Here is a 23,361-nt window from a genome sequence, read left to right as displayed (position 1 = left end):
GCTCTCTGCTCAGCAGGGAGCCTGCTTCCTCCTCCTCTCTCTCTTTCTCTCTCTCTCTCTCTGTGATCTCTGTCTGTCAAATAAATTTTAAAAATCTTTAAAAATAAAAAAGTAGTGCACTTCATTCCCACTCACATTTCATTGACAAGCCTGGTGTCACTGGGGCAGGGAGCGTAATCCTCTCCAAAGGGTGGCAGAGAGAAGTGGCACGTTTTGACAATTCAATCTCCCCCAGGCTTTGAAGTCTTTATTAGAGCATCAATCCATCTCAGAACACAGCAGCCTGTCCTTTCTGCTCTCAGTCCCTCCTTACCATACCATTCTTCCCATTCCCTATCAGCCCCTCCCACAAATAACAATGATAGAAAAGCTTTATTGAACACTTCGTAGGTGCTGATTTGACCTCTATCAGCCCAGGACAGATTTGCGCCTTAGAGAAGCTAAATAACCTGTCCTCACTTCCTTCTTCCTGTCCTCTAGGTTAGAACCATCACTTCAACTATCAGGGGAACAACAGGAGAACCAGGTAGAATCGAGAGCCCCGGCTGAGGACGTGAATGCGTGGTAACAGCATCTGAGCGCGGTGTGAGTTACGTCCCGAGACACTTGGCGGCTGGGCCTATCGGGTCTCAACCAGAGGGGAGTCTCTCCTAAGTGCGGAGCTCAATCCCAAGACCCTGGGATCATGACCTGAGCCGAAGGCAGAAGCTGAATGACTGAGCCACTCAGGCGCCCCAAATCCATGCACCTCTTTTGGGCTTTTGTCTCAGACACAATAGTTTTAGTTAGTGACTGAATCTGTGACTCTTAATTCCCTTGGACATGTTATTTAGCTCCTCTAAGCCTTAAATACCCCCATGGGATAATAAATGCCAGGTCAGCACCTACTAAGTGTTTAGTCAATGTTATCTACTATTATTTTTCCAGGCCCACTGCCATCGCCTCAGGAATATCATTGTTTCTAGCCCAGATTGCTGCCACAACCTGTTATCCTTGCTTCTAGTCTGGCCAGCACTCTAGTCTAGTCTAACAACGCATGTGGCCAGAATCTTCCAAAAATGCAAATGAGATCAAGCCCCCCACCTGCTTAAAATCCTCTGATGGCTCTCCAGGGCCTTCAGGATAAGGCTCGAACTCCCTGGCTTGGCACAGCACACCTTCATCCTCCAGCCCCTCGGACAGTCCAGTGCCTTCTCGTCCCTTCTCGGGCCACACCCCTTGCTCCAGTCGCACAGAACAACGGAACCATCACAAACAAGCCCGGCTCTCACAGGTAGTTCTCTCACTGCTGTTTCCTCGGTCCGTGTGGAAACCGCCAGATGTCCCCAAGTCCACTGTTAAGACTATATATAGGCAACTTGAGGGAGCTTCCTAATTCACTGTGCTGGTCCCGGTACCGAGCAGGATCTGGCCCACAAGAACACTAAATAAGTAATAAGCCATACTGAAAGGAACTCCCATACTTTATTTTGAAGAGGAAAGAAAGCAAATGAGTTTCGGGTTGGGAAGGTTATGTCGTGAGATGATCCCCATATCCCGAATTCTGTAATGACCTGAAATCTTCCTAATAGCACTAATTTTTAAATTACGTTTTAGAGAACGGATTTGTGCACATTCTGGCAAACAATCACCAACTAGGCATTTGTTTGCTGATGACAATTTAAATCAGTCGCTACATTCAGCTCGCCTTCCTCTGGCCTCAAGACTACATTCAACAACGGGGCGCCTGGGTGGCTCAGGGGGTTAAAGCCTCCGCCTTCGGCTCAGGTCATGATCCCAGGGTCCTCGGATAAAACCCCGCATCGGGCTCTCTGCTCAGCGGGGAGCCTGCTTCCTCCTCTCCCTCTGCCTGTCTCTCTGCCCACTTGTGATCTCTGTCAAATAAATAAATAAAATCTTAAAAAAAAAAAAAAAGACTACATTCAACAATGATGAAGCTACAGGACCAGGACTCAAGGTGAGTAGGGCACAAAACCCAGAAAACCAAACATGTGATGCGGCTGGAATCATTACAAAGTACCTTAAAGAGGTCACAAAACGTTCAAGGGTTGTGTGGACACAGAAACTGGCTTCACCTTTGGCTCTAATGCTCCTCTTGCTTTGTTTTCATTTTAAAATGCTATCCCTGGTATTTCCATGTCACACACCACCACCCCTGCCGCCCCAGGAGCTCCTCATTCGGGTGTATACAACACACCTCTGGATCAGACAGCCAATGCAGCGTGCCCCCAAAAGTCGCGCAGTGTGGCCCAGTCTGCACCCGCCCTGCAGGGACCGCGAGCTAAATTGTTTCACTCACCTGAATGGTCTTAGCTGTAAGGACTGACCTTTTGAAAATGTGGGCTAGCAAGCTCTTTGTGGCCAAGGTTTCTTCAGTATCCCTCCAAGGAACAGAACCTGAGGGCCACAGACCAGCGGCTGCCATGAGGCTCGTCAGAGCGAATGTACAATGTTGTGCTTTTGTAGATTTGGTAAGCTCATGAGCTTTTCAGGGAGAGCTGTCATCCTCCTCCCAATTTAAGAATAACCACTGCTAGAGGCCTCAGCAGATGTGAGGCAGGTAAATGATTAACATGTACTTTGTGACAAACCCTCAGTACCCCCGGAACTAGACCCAATTTAAAACACAAACTAGAACCCTGCACCTAGCAGCTCTGTGTCAGCTCAAAAGAGGCCAATCTGTCATCTCGCCCTTTGAAATCTGTCCACCAACAAAGGTGAAAAAAATGATAGCCCCATGGGCTCAAAAGAGTTCAGTACAGACTTGTGCCTAGAGAGAAGGCTTGCCTTAAATCACTCTAGACATGCACGTATGATAGTCTCTAATTCTCAAGTGCTCTTGTTGGGGAAATTCCACTTGGCCTACCTAGCTAGCTCATGGTTAAAAAACATGCTGCGAAATCCTGAGGTTCCCTTCAAGGACTGGGAACCTAGAAATGAAATACAATACTCTAACAGGTGACTGGAGGAAATTATCAAAAGTCGCTGCTGATTTTAAGTATGTAACTTCTTTTGCAAAATCTATTCTCTGTCCCCAAACCAGACTACAGATTATACATAAAAACAGAAAGTGAGATTTTGCGATATACAAATTTCCCCAATCATGACACAAGATGGCAAAATGAAAAATATTTAATACACAAGAAAGCACAACAGAATCAAAAGGTATTAATAGCATTACATAGTGCAAAACCCAGAAAGATACAGAGCCATTAATTTATTGGTGCTTAAAAGGACTAGGCAAAAAAACACATGAAAATGTCTCCTTTCCTCCTTTATTGAGCTGGGCCACTATTCAAAAGGTTACCTGACATAGCTTTTTTCTATCCACTTTATGAAACCACATTTGCTACATGCTGATTACGCTTACCTGACCAGATATGTAATTTGGAAAATCGCATGTTTTCTGTGTATTGGCAGGGCATTTTAAGCCACCTACTCAAGTGCAAGTAGAACATTTTTGTCCATCCAGACCACAGAGCAGCTGCATCTACTCTCCAAATCTACACACACTTCTCTCAGAACCTAGAGACAGAACTCTTTCCCAGTCAGGAGCTTTGGACCAAGGAAAGGCTGGATGAGTCAGAGGCGTACATAGGAGGCCACGTAGGCCCTGCTAGGCAGGCACTAAGGGGAGCTTGTGCTCAGCTTCCAGGACATGAGATATTCTGAATATACACCCCAGAGAGTGGTCTAACCATTTCCAACACATCATTCAAGGCAATATATCTAGGTTGAGCTGCTCTAGCATCCTTAATCTCCATAACAAACGATGAGGTAGAAAGGGTAGTATGTATGTTAACAGATGAAAAAAATGAGGCTTAAGAAGGGGACAATTGGGACTGCAGTTGGTGAAGGATCTTACTCCTTATCTCCATCCCAAAAGCACTTCCCAGTGCTTGCCTGTAGACTAAGGACAAGCTTTGCGCAGTGGCAGTATCGTAGCCAATGAGGTTTATCCGAGGCGCGATTATTGCTAATTGTAGACTAAGGACAGAGCCCTACCCAGAGGCTGCTCACAACTGCTACCTTGCCAAGTACTGAGGAGGCCAGAAACATTTCATTCCCCTTTCAAAACGTTTTCTGTTATTTCTTAAAGGAGGAAAGAAAAAAAAAACAAAGGAGACGTTTTGATTATTTTGAAAGGAAGGGAAAAAAACGAGGCAAAGCATAGGGGGAAGGCTGGCCTCCGTTTCTTAGTGCTGAGACAACGGGAGAGCTCATTCCCCTGCTGCCCAATCATGGACACAAAGGAAGTCACAATTGTAGGTCTCGACTACAAGTTTTTTGTTTTGTTTTAGTTTTTTTTTTTTTAAGATTTTATTTTTATTTATTTGACAGAGATCACAAGTAGGCAGAGAGGCAGGCAGAGAGAGAAGGGGGGGGAAGCAGGCTCCCTGTTGAGCAGATAACACGATAAGGGGCTCGATCCTAGGTCCCTGGGATCATGACCTGAGCCGAAGGCAGAAGCTTATTAACCCACTGAACCACCCAGGCGCCCCAACTACAAGTTTTTTATTAGACAGTAGCTCTGATTTCACAGCTTCCCTTCCTTACTGCTAGAATCCACCACCTACCCCTGGCGAAGAAATATTCCCCAGAACTGACGGGAAAAGAGGAACCTTATCTAAATATACAGTCGTTCCAACCATCTGGGGGGTGATACAGAAAGCCTTTGGTATAAAAGCAATATCCCAAAGTAGACCACTTTGAACTCTGAGGAAAAAAGAGCAACAGTAAGGGAAGAAGGAAGGAGAAAGGTATGACATCAAAGTAGTTACTGTTAAAAAAAAAAATGCCTTGAGATAAGATATCAGGTGCTCTAATAAATTGTCAGGATCGTAGTGATAATGTCCATTTTCAAAAGAGCGTGTGCCAAATCATAGCAAGAACTCTGAGAAAAGAATTGCTCTGACAGTACTATTTGACCCTTTTTAAAATTCTTGACCCATTCTCACCCAAGAAATGAGGACTCTCGCTCACTGTCCTATGCTCCCAGAAGACACGAGAAAGGATCCTGGGTAGAGGAAAACCACGTGCAGCAGCAGCAGCGGCAGCCTGGACCTCAGATAAGCAACCACGGATCAGCTACCACTGTCTGCAGATACACAAACCTGCCACATTTTCAGTCATCCGAAAGCCTCTTGACAGAGGGACCGTAAACCCAGCGGTTTTCCTTTGACAATGCTACATCCGCCAATAATGGCGCTACTTGGGATTGCACGCTCCTACGGAAAGATCTCAGGATGCTTGGGGGACACTCTCCCACAGAAGAGAAGAGATCGGTGGCTCCTATAAAGGAAGCATGTAGCCATGGCGACCGAGGAAAGCGCATTCCACGGACAGGATGTCGCAAAGCAATCTGGAAAAACTGTCCCCAGACTGGCTCAGGGAGTCACCTCAACCACTACCTCAGACACTCACTTCCAGTTTAGCTTTAGGTCCTCAGTCTCTCTCCTCAGATGCTAACCTACGACTCCCCTCATCACCCTCTGGGAGACGCTCAGCATAGCCTATGGCAGTGCAAAATTCCAGACATTTGTAAACATTGTACATTTCGCTTTTGGCACAGGGGAGAGCTTATAAGTTCTTTATCTCTGAAGTGAAGATTCGAAACACAGCGAGTTCCTATTCTGTATCCACTTTCAGCAAAGGCATTGGCAGTCTTAATACTCTATGTATATACATAATATACCCATGAATGAAGAGAACCATCAAACTAAATTCTTGAGGACATCCATCAACAATTTAAGTAGATACTTGGCTAAATGGAAAACAATGGCTTCACAGTATCTAAAGGCATACTTTCAGGTCATAGGACTCTGTGTGGGGGGAAAAAACCAAATATCTGGTTAACAAATGTCCTCCTCTCTGAAGAGAACCAAGAGATAACACTCCAATAGCTCTGTAGAACCCAAGATTTAACATTCACTGATTTCTAACATTCTAACCAATTTCTAACACTCTAAGCAATTTCCCATCAAAGACTGTTCAAAGGAGTCAACGACGCACTGAATTGACATTTTTTTAAAAAGGCCAGATTATCCTGACCTTTAAAAATAAAATTTTTACAAACAAATGACCCACAAAGCATTATATACACCTAGATATACATAAATTATTATTAAAACACAATCATGTATTTCAAGTGCTTGGCAGTGATCCCACCTTGTATTAGCAAAGTTCATGACAGTTTGTAGGCTGGCCCAGCGGACGCTGATCCATTGTTCAAGCGTAGGATTGATTGGACTCCGGGGAAAGATCATCTGAAGGCTTGGTCTTAAGATTTTTATAAAGTCTGATTTAAGTATCTGATACAAAAGCATAGCAAATATACTAAGTATGGTGCAAGAATAGTGAGTTAATGAGACAGGAGACATTCTGATCTGTAACCTAGAAATTCACGGTTTCTGAGGATATGTTCATTGTTTTCGCAGTGAACTTTTTGTCCAGGATAACATGATCATAAATATTAAAGGATAATTAAAATAAGAAATTGCGCACTGGGGCACCTGGCTGGCTCAGTCAGTATAGAGTGTATGACTCCTGATCTCAAACCCCTCGTTGATCATTGAGATTACTTTAAAAGAAAGAAAGAAAGAAAGAGAAGTAAAGAATCTAGCACTAATGTGGGATGATCTCCTTAATCCTAAGTCTACAGCATGATACAGCAGAAGCAGTCAACTCTTCGGGTACCTATTTGAACGGAGCCTTTCCTCACAATCAAGATTTCAATTCAAGCAGCTGAGAATGAAAGAGAAAAGGAGACAGATCAGACGGGCCGCTGGAGAAGAGGGGCAAACTAGCACCGTCTCCAGAAACCAGAGCCCTGGTTCACTCTGACTACGACTAAAAGGTAACGGTAGTGTGGAGAAAGCAAGAGTTTATCATGAAGACTTCACATACAAATCACAGGTTACTTTCATGGCAGTGAGTAAAATACATCTGTACCGCAGTGGCCTTGAAAAAGAACAAAATCAAAGAGGAATCAAGATGATGTAAAGTCTCTTGCGGGTTAAGAATTGCTCTGATAGCACTATTTGGCTCTTTGTAGGATCCTCGACCCATTCTACCCCAAGAAATGCAGAATCCTCCTTGCTGTCCTACACTCCCAGGAGACACGAAGAAAGGATTCTGGGTGAAGGAAAACAATGTGCTCCGGCAGCGGCAGCCTGGCCTGGGCCTCAGATAAGCAAAGGACTATCAGCTCTTTCTCTGTAACAGCTGTAGTCACTCGCAGGGCTCTTGCTAGCGGGACAGTAAACCCAAGTATTGGTTTATTCTAAATGCGCAGCTCAAACACGCAGCTTGGGATCTCCTAAGAATTTAGTGGTGACAGGAACAGTAAAAAACTCGGGTGAGCAAGGGGGAGAAGAAGGAAAGCTGAGTAGCAGAAGAGGGTCCTGTGACAGGCGAAGATGTGCCAAAATGAGCATCAAGTATCTACAGAGGCAAATAAAATTTTTAAAATTTTTTCATAAGTTTTCTAAAAAAAAAAGAAAAACCTGCAGCTTTATGTAAGAAGAATCAGAGGGCGCAAGTGCACACCCCCTACTCCCCGTCCCTCTTTTAGGTCATTACCTGCAAAAGCTCCTAACTGGCAAAAATCAGACAAAATTGAGGGCCATCACACTGATCTGAAGAGAGGAGCACTAGGGAGAACATAGGGAAGACAGACATTTAACTTGTTCATTCACTATGGCCTAACAAAACAATGCGGTCCAAGGACCCATTCTGCTTCCAGGGGAAAACCCTTGTCCCTGATACTTAGAGAGAGCAAGAGACCTAGGCTTCCTTCCCTGAAAAGGAACAATACTGGAGAAAGGGGTTCAGGTTCCTCTGCACCTTCATCTGTCCTCTCCCTATGGGAGGAGTAACTTATCTGAATATATAAGAAAGACTGACATTTCCTGGGGCAAATAATACAGTATATGTTAATTTAAAAAAAGAAAGAAAGAAAGGTTGGTATTTAATTGGCCTTTTCTCTTTGGGAAGAAAGTGTTAATAAGGAAGTCTTACTTTGACTGCAAGTCATATTCTGCAAGATTTCAATGATTAGCACCCTGAATCCGAATTCCACAAGCATCACCCTTCAAATATCTTAACAAATAATGAGAAGAAAGTGAGCATGGTTTTGGGACTTAACTACAAGTGACTTGGGTTCTAGTAACAGAGGCATCACTAGCTTGGACTCTCGGCTGTCGTTTAACCTTTTAGCCTCAAGTGCAAAATAAAAGGGGCTGGGTTTAAGAGTGCATTCTAGTTTTAAACTTCTAACAAAACTCCCCCTCAAGAAATCAAGTAAGATGCTAAAAGCGATCTTTGTTGTACTTCTTGTAACTGGGAAAACCCTTTTCTAGGGCAGGGCTTCCCAAAGTGTGGTCTGTGGACCACTTAACCAGCTTCCAGAACACACGCTCTAATGGAAAGAAACCCCTTCGTGGAGGGGAAACGGCGCTACTGTTTGAATTCAGTTTTTTTCTTTTTCTTTTTTTTTTTTTTTTTGACTTGGGTTTTTCTTAACAAGCAACCCAGGTGATTTTTATGATCCATAAATTTGTTAATTCCAGTAGGCTATGGTCTTCAAAATCTCATATGCAAACCCCTGAGCATACATCGAGATTTTTTCAATAGGGAAGGCAGACAGGAATATATATAAGAACATCAGCTTAAAGATCTTCAATTTCCATATGCATTGCCCCAAGATTTATGTGCTTATATAATGCTCCTTCAGACCTAACATTTTTAATTATTTTCATTTTCACAACTGCCATACTCTGTATTTCCAAAAGAAAGGCTGACTCACACCCACTTAGAATCTTACTACTGGGCATTACCTCAGACTGTAAAAAACCTAGAGGCATCAAACAAAAGAACAACAATAAGAAAAAAAAAAAAAAAAAAAGCCAGAGAATTTTTAAGGGACAATGAGGACAGAGTAAAGCAAAGAGAGCTTAGATTAAAAACTCTGTACCTCATCTATCTTAGAACTGTAATTGAGAAGGTTGTGCCAGAAGTGTGTTAATGCTTTTATTTGAATTAAAGTCAAACATTTTCTGACTGAAAATGGAATCTGATTTGGCTGGTGGGTTTTAAAATGAGAGCAGGCTTTGCTACTTTATATAACAGGACTTTTCCTATAAATTCAATCAGCTAAATCTACAACTCCAAGACTTTGAGAAAAATATTTTAAGGCACATATACAATATACTGGATAGGGTATCCTTTGTTAAGTACTTAAATTTATTTTTAAAATTTAGATGTCACATTAAACATGTGCAAAAGGAAAACTACCCTAGAATGAGAGCCATGAAATGGAGGAGAAACTGGTTGGTAAGGGTTACAAGGGACAGAAACCGTCCCCTTGGAGTAGCTTGTTTTAGGTTGGGTACTCAGGTGTCTACAACTCACCAGAGGGGAACACTCTATTTGCTAATCATATCCTAAGGTGTAAAATGTGCAAAAGGTTACATATAGCTTTTCAAAATTCTGTCAGGGATATGTTAGCAAAAATGCTCAGTGTTCTAGGCATACATGGGATAAATCTCTTGCTTTTCAAGACTTTTCTTTGGGCTTATCCAAACTGCGTGGACTGATCGCAACCATAAAGCGATTTACAGCATTTCACAACCGGACCAATCAAATTACTTGTTTGGATTTTTTTTTTTTTTTTCACTGTTAGCTCTAATACTTTTCTAACAGCCACCTTGGATCTGGGTGCCTAAAACCATTCCCTAAGAGAAAAAAAAGGCTAGGGAATAAAATTAACTGAAGGAAGAGTAAATCTTCAAGTAACTCAGTAAGTGAATGAATTAAAGTACTTTTGTTTGTACTGGCAGTTGCTTCTCCCATATCTTCATCTTTAGAGAGAGAATGAAGTGGTTAACGTATCTTTTCATGTTATTGGGAGCCCATCCCCCAAATTGATAATCTAGTTCTAAAGAACTCACTGTCAAATTCGCTCTACGTGTAGAAGCAAAAATGTGACCCAGAGATGTTTACATAAATAAATAAACAGCTACAGAGGGTTATGCTGAGCAGAGATGCTCAATACTGGCATTTTGATACACACCTGGCCCTGTTAATATTTCTCTCCAATTCACTGAGTCAGCTACGCTATGAAAACCTTAATAACCAACTGAATCTCTTTCTTGCATATAGGGCAGGAAGCCCCAGCCTTCTTTAATCTTCTGGCACAGTGAAAACAAGTGACAAGATGCCCTGTCCTCCCATGAATAATGTTCCCGTCTCGTGGTCTCTTCTCACACAGACTACATGGCTTCAAGAGATTCCGGCAATCCTCCATGTTTTCTGTATCTGTTCTCTGTTCAAAAAGGTTATCGGATTGCTCTCCCATGCTTGATATTGTTTCTTGGCTTTCAGAACTGTGGGCCAAATCCAAGAATTCCACCGAGTTGCAAGGATCAAAAAGTCTGGGGTTTTTTTCTTCCTTTGTACATACATCTTTAGGTCTCACAACCGGAGCTGATATGGTTCTCCGGCAATCAGGGACATCAATTCCTTCATTTTCCTTCTTTTCAGGTATGGCAGTGATATCAGACGTGGAGAGAGAATGGGTTAACTTAGAACAATCCGAATACCAATCCTTCCTCAACGCCCAGCAACGAAAACAGTACCTCTTGCTTGGAGAATTAAATTTCTTGCACTCAGTACACTGCCACTCATCCTACAACGACAAGTACAGCCAATTAATACTCACGCAGCAGCAAACATGCAGCTCAGAGAAAGGGAGAGTGGGCCACATCTCATCATCTCACCAAGCCAGGGAGACATTCCACGTGAGCGGTCTAGCCTCACATCTGAACACATTCCACATCCACACGTAAGAAAGTCTACAGAAGTTTTGCGATGATGGTGACGCAATTGGCATTTCAAGTCAGAATTTGATATAGCTATCTTTAAGAAAGCCAATTCATTATTTTGGCATTCTATCTAGTCTGGGTGGAATTTACATTGCTTGGTTTTCCCTGCTGCCTTCTTTTAAGTTCACTTCTCATTGTACAACTTACTCTTTTATTGAGCAAGAGGCTAAGAATGAAGAAAAAATAACACTTGTATTCCTTCCCACCAATTAAGAAATGTTATAAAACCTGGCAAAAGGGAAGCTTAAATTAAAATGAGGTTTGAAAATTACTATATTACTCATGCTCTCTCCCTGGTCTCAGGATTAGAGGTCGTCTACCGTATGCCTGAACCCTACCCTCTGAAAAATGAATGTTCTCATCCTTAAATGCCGGTAACTTTTTTCCTACTTCTCCATATTCAAATTAGAAGATACTAGAGTTCAATGAATTTTAAATGCCTTGCTTAATGCAAAGGTAGCTACTTGGAACAAGTCAAGAGTATTTAATGTGGATAATTGCCTGGCTTTGACAGGATCAATGATTTGACATAGGCAATCCTGATTACTTTCAGAATGAAGGCCGCACGCTTCACTTTTAGAAGGCATAATTCAACTGCCTAAGCCAAGAGGCAGGGACATGACCATTTGTTAAACTGGGTGGTCGGAGGGCGTCAAAACATTCTTGCCAGTTTAAGATCCTCAGATCTCATCTACAATGCTATACAAAATCTCAGAGGGACTTCACAAACACTTAGAATTCATAACTGATGGTGCGTCATAATCTAATTGGTATCACTCTTTCTTTAGTAGTACATAAAATAATAGGGCTTATTAAATTAAATGGTGTCTTTGATTTGATGAAATACAGTCTATTTGCTTAATAGGTTTTCTGGGCCCAAGTAGCCACAGAAGTCTGATTAAGATGGAACATTTATCTCTGCTATTTGTATTATGGTCAAGAACACTTAATGGACCAATATATTCCACTTTATTACTCAGCTACGCACAGATAATTTGCAATGCATTATCATAATGGTCAACAGTGGCAGGCTGGGAGTTGCGGGAACCTCAATACCAGAGACAACCTCCAACTATTCTATCCCCAAGCAGCAAACTATAAAATCCCCTCCCCTCTCCTTCCCCCATCACCCTTCTTCCAAGCAGGTGAGCTGAGTGTAGCACTGGAAGAAAAATGGGGAACTAGCATGAAAAGAGAAAAGCACAACTATGTCTGAGTCTACACCTCGGCTGTCACATTTGGTGACAAATCCACACCTAATACCTAACAGCTTAATACTCTTATCTGCGTTTACTAGCCCTTGTTAATGTAAACCTAGGTGGAAACGGCCATTTCCCATTGGTTTGTTTTTAAGAAAGCAGTGAAAATGCGATCTTTATTCTTGACAAGGAATTTGAGGTAGCTTACAGGTCTAGCTTTAGGATTATGGAGGGCTGTTTAGTGGGTAAAGTAGTGTAGGAGTATTTTAAATAACTCCTGTGTATCCACTGCATCGTATCCAAAGAATTTTATTAGCAGGAAGAAAGGCACACAGACGGGCATTTAAATCACCCCTTTCAAGGTGGGGAGAGGATTAGGTCAACTCATCCTCCTCGTCTCCAAATTGCAGTAAAAACCTCTAACAAGATATAAAGAAGCCAACATGTCTTAACACCAAGGAAAGCAAGACAGAAACGGGGGAAATGGCCTTCTTCAACACAAGGGCACTGCTGAACGTTCACAGTGGAAGCCTCAGGTGGCGGGAAACAGCTTTTTTACTAGCTTACTCATACCTCAGAGGTAACTTCTACATCAGTATCGTCGCTTAGGGACTTAGAGTCCTCAAGGTCATCATTTTTTCCTGCTTCAATCACCTGCGAGGGCAAAGACATCTCATTAGTAAGGTTTACCTAGTTTAGATGAGGTTATAATCTGAGAACAAGAGAGACAGAAGAGCTTAGATTTAAAGCTCACATTCTGCCTCCATCACTACCACTTGAAAAGAAAACGGCTTACTACGACTCTGTGCATGCCCAGCAGGCAGCTCAGTAGAAGAAATTACTGGAAAGTGCCCAGAAGGGCCACCAAATACAAGAGGGCACCCAAATGTATGACCTTAATGAAAATAAATAGGATCAGAGCAGAAAAGCTGCAAATCATTAAACATGGAAATTTTAAGCTTGGAAATTTAGGCAGAGAAAATGAAGTGAAAAGCACTACATAAAATAAGGAACTGAGATGTGAAGAATGAAAAAGTAGTTTATGAAAAGTAAATTTCGTATTCAAAAGTAAAACTAGTTATGTGCACTCTGATTGTCCTATAAAAACATGCCCGTTGGGGCAGCTGCATGGCTCAGTCAGTTAAACCTCTGCCTTTGGCTCAGGTCATGATCCCAGAGTCCTGGGATCGAGCTCTGCATCGGGCTCCCTGCTCCGTGGGGAGCCTGCTTCTCCCTCTGCCCCTCACCCTGCTGTGCTCTCTCTTGCTCTAATTAATAAATAAAAAATCTTAAAAAAAAAAAAAATGCCCACAGACCAGGAAAAAGAAAGTCAAGAAATGCGGGAAGTGTCCTCTAAATTTTCAAATTCAGAACTGAAAATTCTAAAAATTGGGGCACCTGGGTGGCTCAGTCATTAAGTGTCTGCCTTCAGCTCAGGTCATGATCCCAGAGTCCTGGGTTTGAGCTCCGCATCAGGCTCCTTGCTCAACAGGAAGCCTGCTTCTCCCTCTCCCACTCCCCCTGCTTATGTTCCCTTCTCTTGTTGTCTGTCAAATAAATAAAATCTTTTAAAAAATAAAATAAAATTTTGAAAATTAAAACCCTATTTTATGATCTAGTAAATGGAATAAAATCAATTATGATATAATTAGGAACCTCCTTATGGCAACTTTCTCACACAAGTTCAAGTATTTTAAGTTCCATGTCTCTCAATGGAAGTTTCCAAATGTCACCTTTGTCTTCATTCCAGCCACTTACAGTCCCTTCTGATGCTACACATACAACTAGTCTAGCAGGACCCAAGCATCGATCTGCCTATAAACATACCAGGATATCCTTCAGGAATCCAAATTATTATGAAAGTCCCTCAAATTAAAAAGATGACTCTATTTAGATCTGTGTTTTGTTATATTTACTCAATAGATGTTTACTGAGAATCTTGTCAGTGTCAGGCATTGGATCTGCAGTCCAATCTCCTTTGAGACTCGAACACATGCTTTTATGACTCTTGGGGTGCTCACACTGTGTGTACTCAGAGTTCTAACTCTCTCTCTTCCCTCTTATTTAAACTCCAACTATGTAAGAAGAGCCCACCTGCCTACTTCCATTTAGATATGAATGACTGTGGAAGACATTGAGACATCCAAAAAGTAAGAATTTTTTCCCTGCAGGCTTCCATGGCCACTTAGAACTTTGCCTTGTTAGCAAAGCAAGGTCTCCAAAAGCAAAAAATCCACAGTGAGAGATTAGACAAGGAGAAAAGGGCAGCTTCTTGCTTCTAAGGAAGGAGTTTTACCCATGCAGTCCTATCCTATTTTTAAGAGAGTGTTGGTTAATGTAATATGAACCTGAAAACCGGATAGAGGAAAACATTAGAAAATAAAAAGGGGGGATTATGGGACTCATCTGTGGTACCAAGGGACAGGACACCAGATCTGAACATATTATACTATGTGCACATAAATACAACCAACGAGAAATTTTCCAAACATACCCTTTTGTCTCTCACTTTCCCTACTTCTTCACTTGTTTCTTCAGTGTCGGCAGCTTCAACTTTCATTCCCACACCAAACTGCTCTGATACAGACTCATTCAAAAACCACAAGTCATCTGTGGTGTCTGAAACAATGGCAGTACCTATATCCTAGTAGAAAAAAACAAAATGTGAGTTTTTGTAGTCGGAGGCTTATCGGTGACATTGAACCAACAGAAATGAACCCAAAACTCTATCTTCACACACCTCCAAAGAACAGCTAGCCTTTCTTCAGTGGATACCTATTCGTTCAACAGATGTCTACTACCTACTGCATATGAACTAATGAGTGGATATAGGGAGCCTGGCAAGAAATTTTCTATTTTAACAGTAAATCAGGTATAACACCTAAGAAACAGTACCGAAAGCTTAAAAGCTAAAGACTCATAGTTGCTTAACTAAACAGAATCCATTCCCTAAAATTTCCTTTCCAAAGGTGGCACTCTGAGAACCTAGAAAACAATTCTATTAACTATAACATATTACTTCTTTTATGGTCAAATAACGTTTACTGAGGGATACCTGGGTGGCTCAGTCAGTTAAGCATCCAACTCTGGATTTTGGCTCAGCGCATGATCTCAAGATCATGAGACTGAGCCCCACGTCTGGTTCTGCACTCAGAACAGAGTCTGCTTGAGATTGCTCTCTCCCTCTCCCTCCGCTCACTTGCTCTCTCTAAATAAATAAATAAAATCTTTAAAAATAATAATGTTTATTGAAATATAAGAAATACTGATGGTAACTAAAATCTCCTGTCCTGACTCTTTCTGAATTCTTAAATGACTTTAAATATGACTTTCTTTTGCATTCGTCTATGGATATTTTATGACCTGCTTTTCTACACTATTCCTAAGAGAAAACTTACTGTTTTGCCACTATTTTATATCCATTCATTTACTGAGTAAAATACTCCCTGAACTCCTATTACGTGTCAAGATACTGTTCTAGGTACTAGGTAATAGAGTGATGAATAATGAGAAAGCCCCGGACTTACATTTCAGTAGGGGTAAAAAGGCAAGAGACACATAAACAAAATAGAACAACAGGTTTTCAAAGTGAGAAGTGAAAAAGAGACGGTAAGTAAGATAAAGGAACAGAACACTTATGCTTTGAATTAGGGTATCACACCGGAAGTAATAAAAGTCGTTAAAAGTCTGGATATGTTTTGGATAAAGAGCTGAAAACCCGAATGTGGCATATGACAGAAAAAGAAATTGATACCATCCCTTTGGATTTGGCTGGAAGGACTGGATAGAAGAGAGATTCATAGAAAAGGAAAGGCTGTACAGGAATGTTTAGAAAAAATTAAAAATAAAACCCAGAGCTCTGGTCTGAACACGTTCAATGTCCAATCATCTAAGTGGAGGTGGTGAGTAGGCAGCTGAGCACAGAAGCTGAGCATTTAGGGAAGAGGTCAGGGCTGTGGATACAGATTTGAGCAGCAGACGCACACAGATGGCGCTGAATGAGAATTCTTATAGAATGCAATGTGTGGTGAAGAGTAACCAAAAATGTTACTCTTTCAAAAACAAAACGGGGGCACCTGGGTGACTCAGTTGTTGGGCATCTGCCTTCAGCTCGGGTCATGATCCCAGGGTCCTGGGATGGGAGTTCCGCATCAGGCTCCCTGCTCAGCAGGAAGCTTCCTCCTCCCTCTCCCACTCTCCCTAGTTGTGTTCCCTCTCTCTCTCTCTGTCAAATAAATAAATAAAATCTTAAAAAGAAAAAAAAAAACCCAGAAAGTTACTCTTCCAATGTGACATTTACCTGATTTGTCTGTAAATCAGTCGAGCCATTACTTCTAGGTGTATAGTTGCTCCTCAGGTTTCCTAAAAACCACCAAGGCAGCCCAGCTACATCCCACTCCTCAAACCCAAGGTCCAGCTTAGATGTCTCATCTTGGGTTAAGTTTTTTATGAAGTCTTCATCTACAGCAGTCAAACGGAAAGGAGAGTAACTACGTACACAACACTAAGAATCAAAACTCGCTTTGTAACACTTATAATCTCTTTACAAGACAGGTCAAAAGAAATTTCTACAGCCAATATATTGAAAGAAACAGAAATCAAATATTGCAGTCACAGAGCCCGGACCTCCTCTCAAATTCGGGTGTCGTTCATTAATAAGTAATGACACTAGAAGCAGATGATCATTTATCAAGAAATCTAAACTCTGGGGCACCTGGGTGGCTCAGTGGGTTAAGCCTCTGCCTTCGGCTCAGGTCGTGATCTCAGGGTCCTGGAATCGAGTCCCGCATTGGGCTCTCTGCTTGGCAGGGAGCCTGCTTCCTCCTCTATCTCTGCCTCCCTCTCTGCCTACTTGTGATTTCTCTCTGTCAAATCAATAAATAAAATCTTTAAAAAAAAAAAAAAAAGAAATCTCAACTCTGAAAACACCCAAACAATGACACTGTTCTAGGAGGATTTCAAAATGGTTATTTAGCGCCATGTTAAACATTCAGAGAACGGCAATGACCAAAGCGAGATGTGCTCTAGTACATGATGCCTGACGGTGGCTTGATCCATGGACTGCAACAGTGGTAGCAGAGCGGCCGAGCCCGAAGACAGAAGCAAGGCAGTCCAGACCAAATGGGCACTCACAAGGTTGTCAAGGCCGTCTCACTGCTGCATATTTAGGGATGTTTCTCACGAGTTCATGTTCGGATGGCTAACAACCATTATAAAACACTAATGTCCTTTCTGGATCAATGGGCTCTTTTGGGTTTATCTAAGATCTAGAAATATTGCAAAACCCAAACCTAAGAAGGGGCCACATATTCCAAATAAAAGATCTCGTGTTGTACATCCAAGTGACATTCGAGGTGGTTACTAACATAAATTTGTTGCTACCACAACATCCCATCATCCAATCTTTATTTGTTGTGCTCTCCTCTGTTCCTACTTTCTCACTCTCCTCTACCTCTTTCCAGTGCACCAGCCATTTCCATAGCAACCATGGGTGTTAAAATGTGTTGAGGTGCCCGTGCTTGAAAACTTGCAATAAATTGGTCCCTGTCAGAACAAAGGATTACCTTATCTACTTACAAATTATGTTGAACCCTGCCCATTAAGTTCAGGGAGAAACTTAGCTTTTTACTTACTCATTACTAGATAATCAAAACCCAAATTCCTGAGATGATGCCATATTAAAGTTATCTTCGTCTCTTCAAGCTCTCAAACATCCCGTAAGGGCAAGAGAAATATCCTTTCCATATACACAAAGTCTGACCTTTCTACCTACACACTTTTCTGAAAATACTAAGCTCATTATTCTCAAAATTTACAGCACAAACTACACACAGTCTCTTAAATCGGCTATTCTTACATTTCAAATAGCCTTTTGAGTAGCAAATAACCAAAGACCTACATTTAAAGAAAAAAATTACACACTTAATACCATACAGACAGGAATAAGCTCCCAGGTGACTAGGTAGCTCAAAATTCAGTTGTATGATAAATGGATTCAATTTTTAACATTTAAAACAATTAGAGCAGCATCACGTTCTGGGATGTTGCTAGAGGTCTAACCTGCCATTGCTCCAAGTATGAGCCAGTACCTAAACTAGAAACTATCATGTCATAAAAGGCTTGAATAATTTATGATTTTATACACCTGTATAGAAAAAATTTTAGGGGATACTTTATTAAGCAGAGCTTGGGGAAAACTTGCAAAATATCAATTAACTCATTTAACCTGACCATAGCATATCCAGTACAGATGGCAAAGATCTGAGGACTATCATCCAAGGGCAAACGAAGGACCTACTAGGCTCCTGAGGGCTCATTCTTGGCTCTGACAGACTACATATACATCATCTTTGCAAACTTCAAAACTCTACAAAAATTAGCCTTCACCTGAAGCAGATAAATCAAAATAAGAAGCCTAACTGGACTGAATATATACAAGTATGTCAAGATTTAAAAGGCCAAGGCAGCTGACTAGGTGGCAAATTGATTTATCTGTAGTGATCTTCTATTAGTATGTAGTCAAAGGACAGGTCTCACCCCACCAGTCCACCCCAGTAAACACAGGTTGCTAAAAGAGCACTACCATCTTCAAAGTTAACAACGGTCACTAGGGTAAAGAAAAAGTTTTTGGAAAAGAATGAGAAGTAAGGATGACATATGCCCCTCCTACTTCATATACAAAGGAAGTGCATTATTATTTTTTGAGTTGTCTATAGAATGGTCTCAATTACAGCCAATGCTAAATGTTGAATAAATCCCATTTCTAGAAGTCATCAACAAAAGGAAAAAAAAAATAAAAAGAAAGAAAAAGTAAAAAGTATAGCCTTAACCCAAAACTTACCTTCTCTAGAACTTCTGCATTTATGATGTGAGGTAGGCAGTGCAGGAATATTGCCTTCTTCCGTTCTTTTCCTGGAACTGGAACTTTCTTCTGCACTTTGCTGGAAAAAAAAAAAGGGAAAGATGTCTGTCAGTGCCGTAAAAATGACTGAGACCCGGGGATGTAGCAGTTCCGTCCTGGCTCACCAGTCAGCGTGCGGCACAATGGGTTACGCACAAGAAAGAGATCTCTGGAGTTCACAATAGTCATCAAATAAAGGCAACACCTCTCCTTAACTCACTGTGAGCAGGCTAAGAGAATCCCAAACCTAGGGGGATAAAAAATCTCTGCACAAAAGACCAAAATCTACTGTTAAAAACAGGCTATCAATGAAAAGCCTCTAGACTACAAAATTAGGCATAATTCAGAAAACATGAGAAACCCTCAGCATATACCAAGAAGATCATAAAGTTTTCCCAGGTCTGAAGAAGCTTTAAGAATGGCCTGACATGAACTTAACTGCAAAAAGCCTGCTAAAATCTAATAAAAGCAGTTTTCTCAAACACCTATATATGGACACCATCACACACACAGGCATACACAAACCCCAAAGAAAATGCAACTGGAGGAACTGAAGATCAGAAGTGCTACATCCCAAAGAAAAATTCAGAGACTGGAACTCTGTTATGGGCAGAACAGAGAAGTTTCACTCTGTCCCTGGTCTGTGAACTCCCAAGAACCTTTCTTATTAAATTCTTACCACATTCAGAGAAAGGTCTTGGGAGTCCAAGATCCATAGGTACAGAGAAGGGGCCACTCTGTACAACAAAAGAAGTCACCGTGTGGTGATTTTACCTTCAGTTGGTCTTGACTTGGAATATCCATACTGTGATCCTGTGCGAGAGCGAGAGTCTGAGCAGCATCTGGATAGCAAGTAAAACAAAAGGAAAACCTTCCCTGGTAATAACCATTCTTTCCACATAAAAAGGACCTCAGCAAACAACCCTGGAGCCAGGTTTGCTCCCTAAAGATGTACTTCTCCATGTTGGCTGGGCAAAGCTCTCATCCAAAAGGGAAAAATCAAAACTGATAAAAACGGCAAAGACCAAGCCAGGCTTTGTTCAAAATGTATTACCAAAATGTAATCTGGGAGAAATGAAAAATAACTAAAAAATGTTCATGGCAAACTTGCACATTTTTCTATGAAAGTGATTCAACCAAGAAATAATGGAGAGTATTTTTTATTATCTCTTCCCACATCTGCCTAACTTGTAAACAACAGCAAAAAATTTGGTCTTTAATGTTTACTTTCAACTGTTAAAGTTATACAGGGTTATGAAATCTGAAAATCTGGAATTTTCCTCACTTGCTTCATAACACAACAGCACCTCGTGCAAACTTACATTCTAAAGCATCAGTGATGATTTCCTGGTTTAAATTCCCAATACATGAATATGCAGTAGTTTTTTTAATTAACATGTTTTACTTAAAAAAAAAGTTTTATTTTTCCCAGTTACTATAAACATTTCCTAAGAAAGAAGGGAGAGCAGATAAAGTTTTTCTCAAAGCCAGTGAAAAGCAAAGAAAACAATAACCTGAGAGAAATTCTCAGAGAGTCTGAGAGAAATGTATTTTGAGGACTTGGAAATTTTTCAAGCAGAACAGAAGATGAAAACTCAGCTACAGGAAAACGACAAACTGCAGAGAATTTAGTAACCGAGATTGCTCATTATATGAGGTTATACGTAACTGGAATGTTCCCAAATAAATATACCAAGGGTTGGGTTCATTAGCTACTATCAGGTCCAGAGATAAGACATTTATGGAGAACTTCATCGTCACAAAGCTGCCAGGGAAAGAATACGGATGCTCCAAGTGGTCTGATAATTCAGTTAGTTTGCACAAAGCAAATAATTTCAGAACTGTAATCCTAAAGAGCGTGATTTCTACAAGCATTTTTATAGGTCAACGAATACTGAGAAGTTCAAGAGACAGCATTTTCTGACCCCAGTGGTCTTCAAAGATCAAATCATGAAACAATGCAGATAAAGCATTTCTTTACTAAACTTGATATTGTCATTTATAGTTCTAACGCCTTCCTATATCTTCCTCAGGTTAAAACATTTAGAAGCAGGGTGCCTGCGTGGCTCAGTCCGTTGGGCATCTACCTTCGACTAAGGTCATGATGATGATGACAAGGTCCTGGCACTGAGCCCTAAGTCAGGCTCCCTGCTCAGTAGAAAATCGGCTTCTCCCTCTTCTCCTGCCCCTCCCCCCAACTAGTGAGTGAGCTCTCGCTCTCTCTCAAATGCCCTCTTTCAAATAAGTAAGATCTTTAAAAAAAAAATGAAAATTTATAAGCAAAAAGAAATTATCTGGGAAAACTATAACGTACAAAGGAATTTTAAAATAAATAAAGCCCGTCATTTATTTGTCATTTTGTTGGCATACATGTGGAGATTTGGACAAATGCCTCATAAAAGAACCACCTTTACTTTAAACAATGACATTTTCTCAACCATCAAAATAAAAGGTTTAACCCACTTACAAAGGTGTACAACAGGTGATATAAAAAACATTTTTCTCATTTGTCCTTTTAAATAAAACACAAGCAACCCAATTCATTCAGATCAACAGCGATAACCAACCACAAGCACCAAAGCAAGGGCAAGTCAAGAGCAGACAATCAAAAGTACTTTGGGGCAATATTCTGGTTTTGAACATCGTACTATGGTTATACAAGATGTTAGTTCATTTGGGGAATCTGGGTAAAGAATATTTGGAACCCTTTATTATACTTTTATTACTTTTTTCTAACTAAAATCATTTCAAAGTGACAAGCACAAACAAAATCTTTTAAACATTTCATGTTCAGAGAGAAATGTGTTAAGAAAAATTAATTGGGGCAAACTCTGTTATGACATCAATGTGTGGCACAATGAAAAGCCCAAGAACCAGTCAGTCAGAAATATCCGTTCTACCAATTATCAGTGGCACCTAATCTTGGACAAATCATTTATTCTATTAAGAGCAAAAATCAAAGGGGTGCCTGGGTGGCTCAATCGTTAAGCGTCTGCCTTCAGCTCAGGTCATAATTCCAAGGTCCTGGAATCAAGCCTCGCATAGGGCTCCCTGCTCGGCGGAAAGCCTGCTCCTCCCTCTCCCACTTCCCCTGCCTATGTTATCCCCTCTCGCTGTGTCTCTCTCTGTCAAATAAATAAATAAAATTGGGACGCCTGGAAGGCTCAGTTGTTAAGCATCTGCCTTCCGCTCGGTTCATGATCCCAGGGTCCTGGGATTGAGTCCCACATCGGGCTCCTTGCTCAGTGGGAAGCCTGCTTTTCCCTCTCTCACTCCCCCTGCTTGTGTTCTCTCTCTCACTGTGTCTCCTCTTTCCGGCAAATAAATAAAATCTTTAAAAAATAAATAAATAAAATAAAATCTTAAAAAAAAAAAAAATCAAAAACACAAACAAAATAAAAAACCCCTCCATTTCATCATCTCCAGACCTTCCTCACAGGGTTGTTGTTAGGATCAACTGAAATATTACTGAAATGTTCATTTTAATAGATGGCATGTTAAATGCTGTAAGTGCAAGAGAAAGAGAGAGGAAAAGTGAGAATTAGACCCACTCGAGTTATCCAGAGAACAATCAGAAAACAAATTCTACTGAAAGGGTAGATCAGCAAATATAAAATCCTCCGTGCAGTTCAAGCCTGCAGTGAACATCCCAGGAAAGCCCTACTATTTCACAAGTGACTGAATTTCAATAAAGCGCTATATTATTTGCAAGGCCTTCCCTCTCAACAGAAATTTACAGCTGGGTGAAGTGGGCAAATGGCTCAATGAAGACAACAGGCTCCAAAATTCAATGTAAGTTCAAAGACACATTTCACTACAAAAGCAGTCTCTCTGCTCTCACGTTAAATCATAAATCTTTATTAGGAATGGATTCTTTTCAATTATTTGTTTCACTAAACTACTGTAAGATAACTTATCTAAAAGAATCACAAACTTGGCTTTCTTTAAAGATAAGGTTACCTAAAATCTAATTTGAAACTCACAAAAGGGCTTCACAGAGAAATGGCGGGGGGAAGGTTTCATTATTTGGAAAGGAGTAACAGATAGGGTTACATTTCAGTTATATCCAGTCTTCACTGATCTCTAACACACTACACTTCAGACCCCAGAGCAGTCCGCTTCCTGCACATACGGAATAAATTAAACCCAGAGGACAGTATTTAAAAGATATGGAGGGGTTGGGGCACCTGGGTGGCTCAGTGGGCTAAAGCCTCTGCCTTCAGCTTAGGTCCTGATCCCAGGGTGCTGGGATCGAGCCCCACATCGGGCTCTCTGCTCAGCAGGGAGCCTGTTTCCTACTTTCTCTCTGCCTGCCTCTGCCTACTTGTGATCTCTATCTGTCAAATAAATAAATAAAATCTTAAAAAAAAAAAAAAAA

General features: G+C 41.1%; 1 protein-coding gene and 1 pseudogene across 9 annotated transcripts in view; one reads left to right on the top strand and one right to left on the bottom strand.

The window, feature by feature from the left end:
• The first annotated feature begins 3,919 nt into the window (after positions 1-3,919).
• LOC116879886 lies at positions 3,920-4,102 on the top strand (annotated as a pseudogene).
• Positions 4,103-8,895: 4,793 nt separating this feature from the next.
• The window catches only part of MDM4 (MDM4 regulator of p53), a 40,032-nt gene continuing 25,566 nt past the window's right edge, over positions 8,896-23,361 (bottom strand). For 3 of the 9 annotated variants that reach the window (XM_032878388.1, XM_032878387.1, XM_032878389.1), the window contains exons 6-11: positions 19,758-19,825; positions 18,924-19,023; positions 16,383-16,543; positions 14,577-14,726; positions 12,656-12,736; positions 8,896-10,687 (exon numbers count right to left, since the gene is read on the bottom strand). In XM_032878388.1, coding sequence (XP_032734279.1) covers positions 10,112-10,687; positions 12,656-12,736; positions 14,577-14,726; positions 16,383-16,543; positions 18,924-19,023; positions 19,758-19,825 — 1,136 coding nt within the window. In that variant the 3' untranslated portion in view covers positions 8,896-10,111. Of the gene's footprint in view, positions 10,688-12,655; positions 12,737-14,576; positions 14,727-16,382; positions 16,544-18,923; positions 19,024-19,757; positions 19,826-23,361 lie in introns of those variants that run through there. The other 6 variants (XM_032878391.1, XM_032878394.1, XM_032878390.1 and 3 more) reach the window with 6 other exon arrangements.

The sequence above is a fragment of the Lontra canadensis genome, unplaced genomic scaffold (genome assembly GCF_010015895.1).
Source record: "Lontra canadensis isolate GAN:19392208 unplaced genomic scaffold, GSC_riverotter_1.0 scaffold63, whole genome shotgun sequence".
Classification (NCBI taxonomy): domain Eukaryota; kingdom Metazoa; phylum Chordata; class Mammalia; order Carnivora; family Mustelidae; genus Lontra; species Lontra canadensis.
This window is presented reverse-complemented; position numbering and strand designations above follow the sequence as displayed.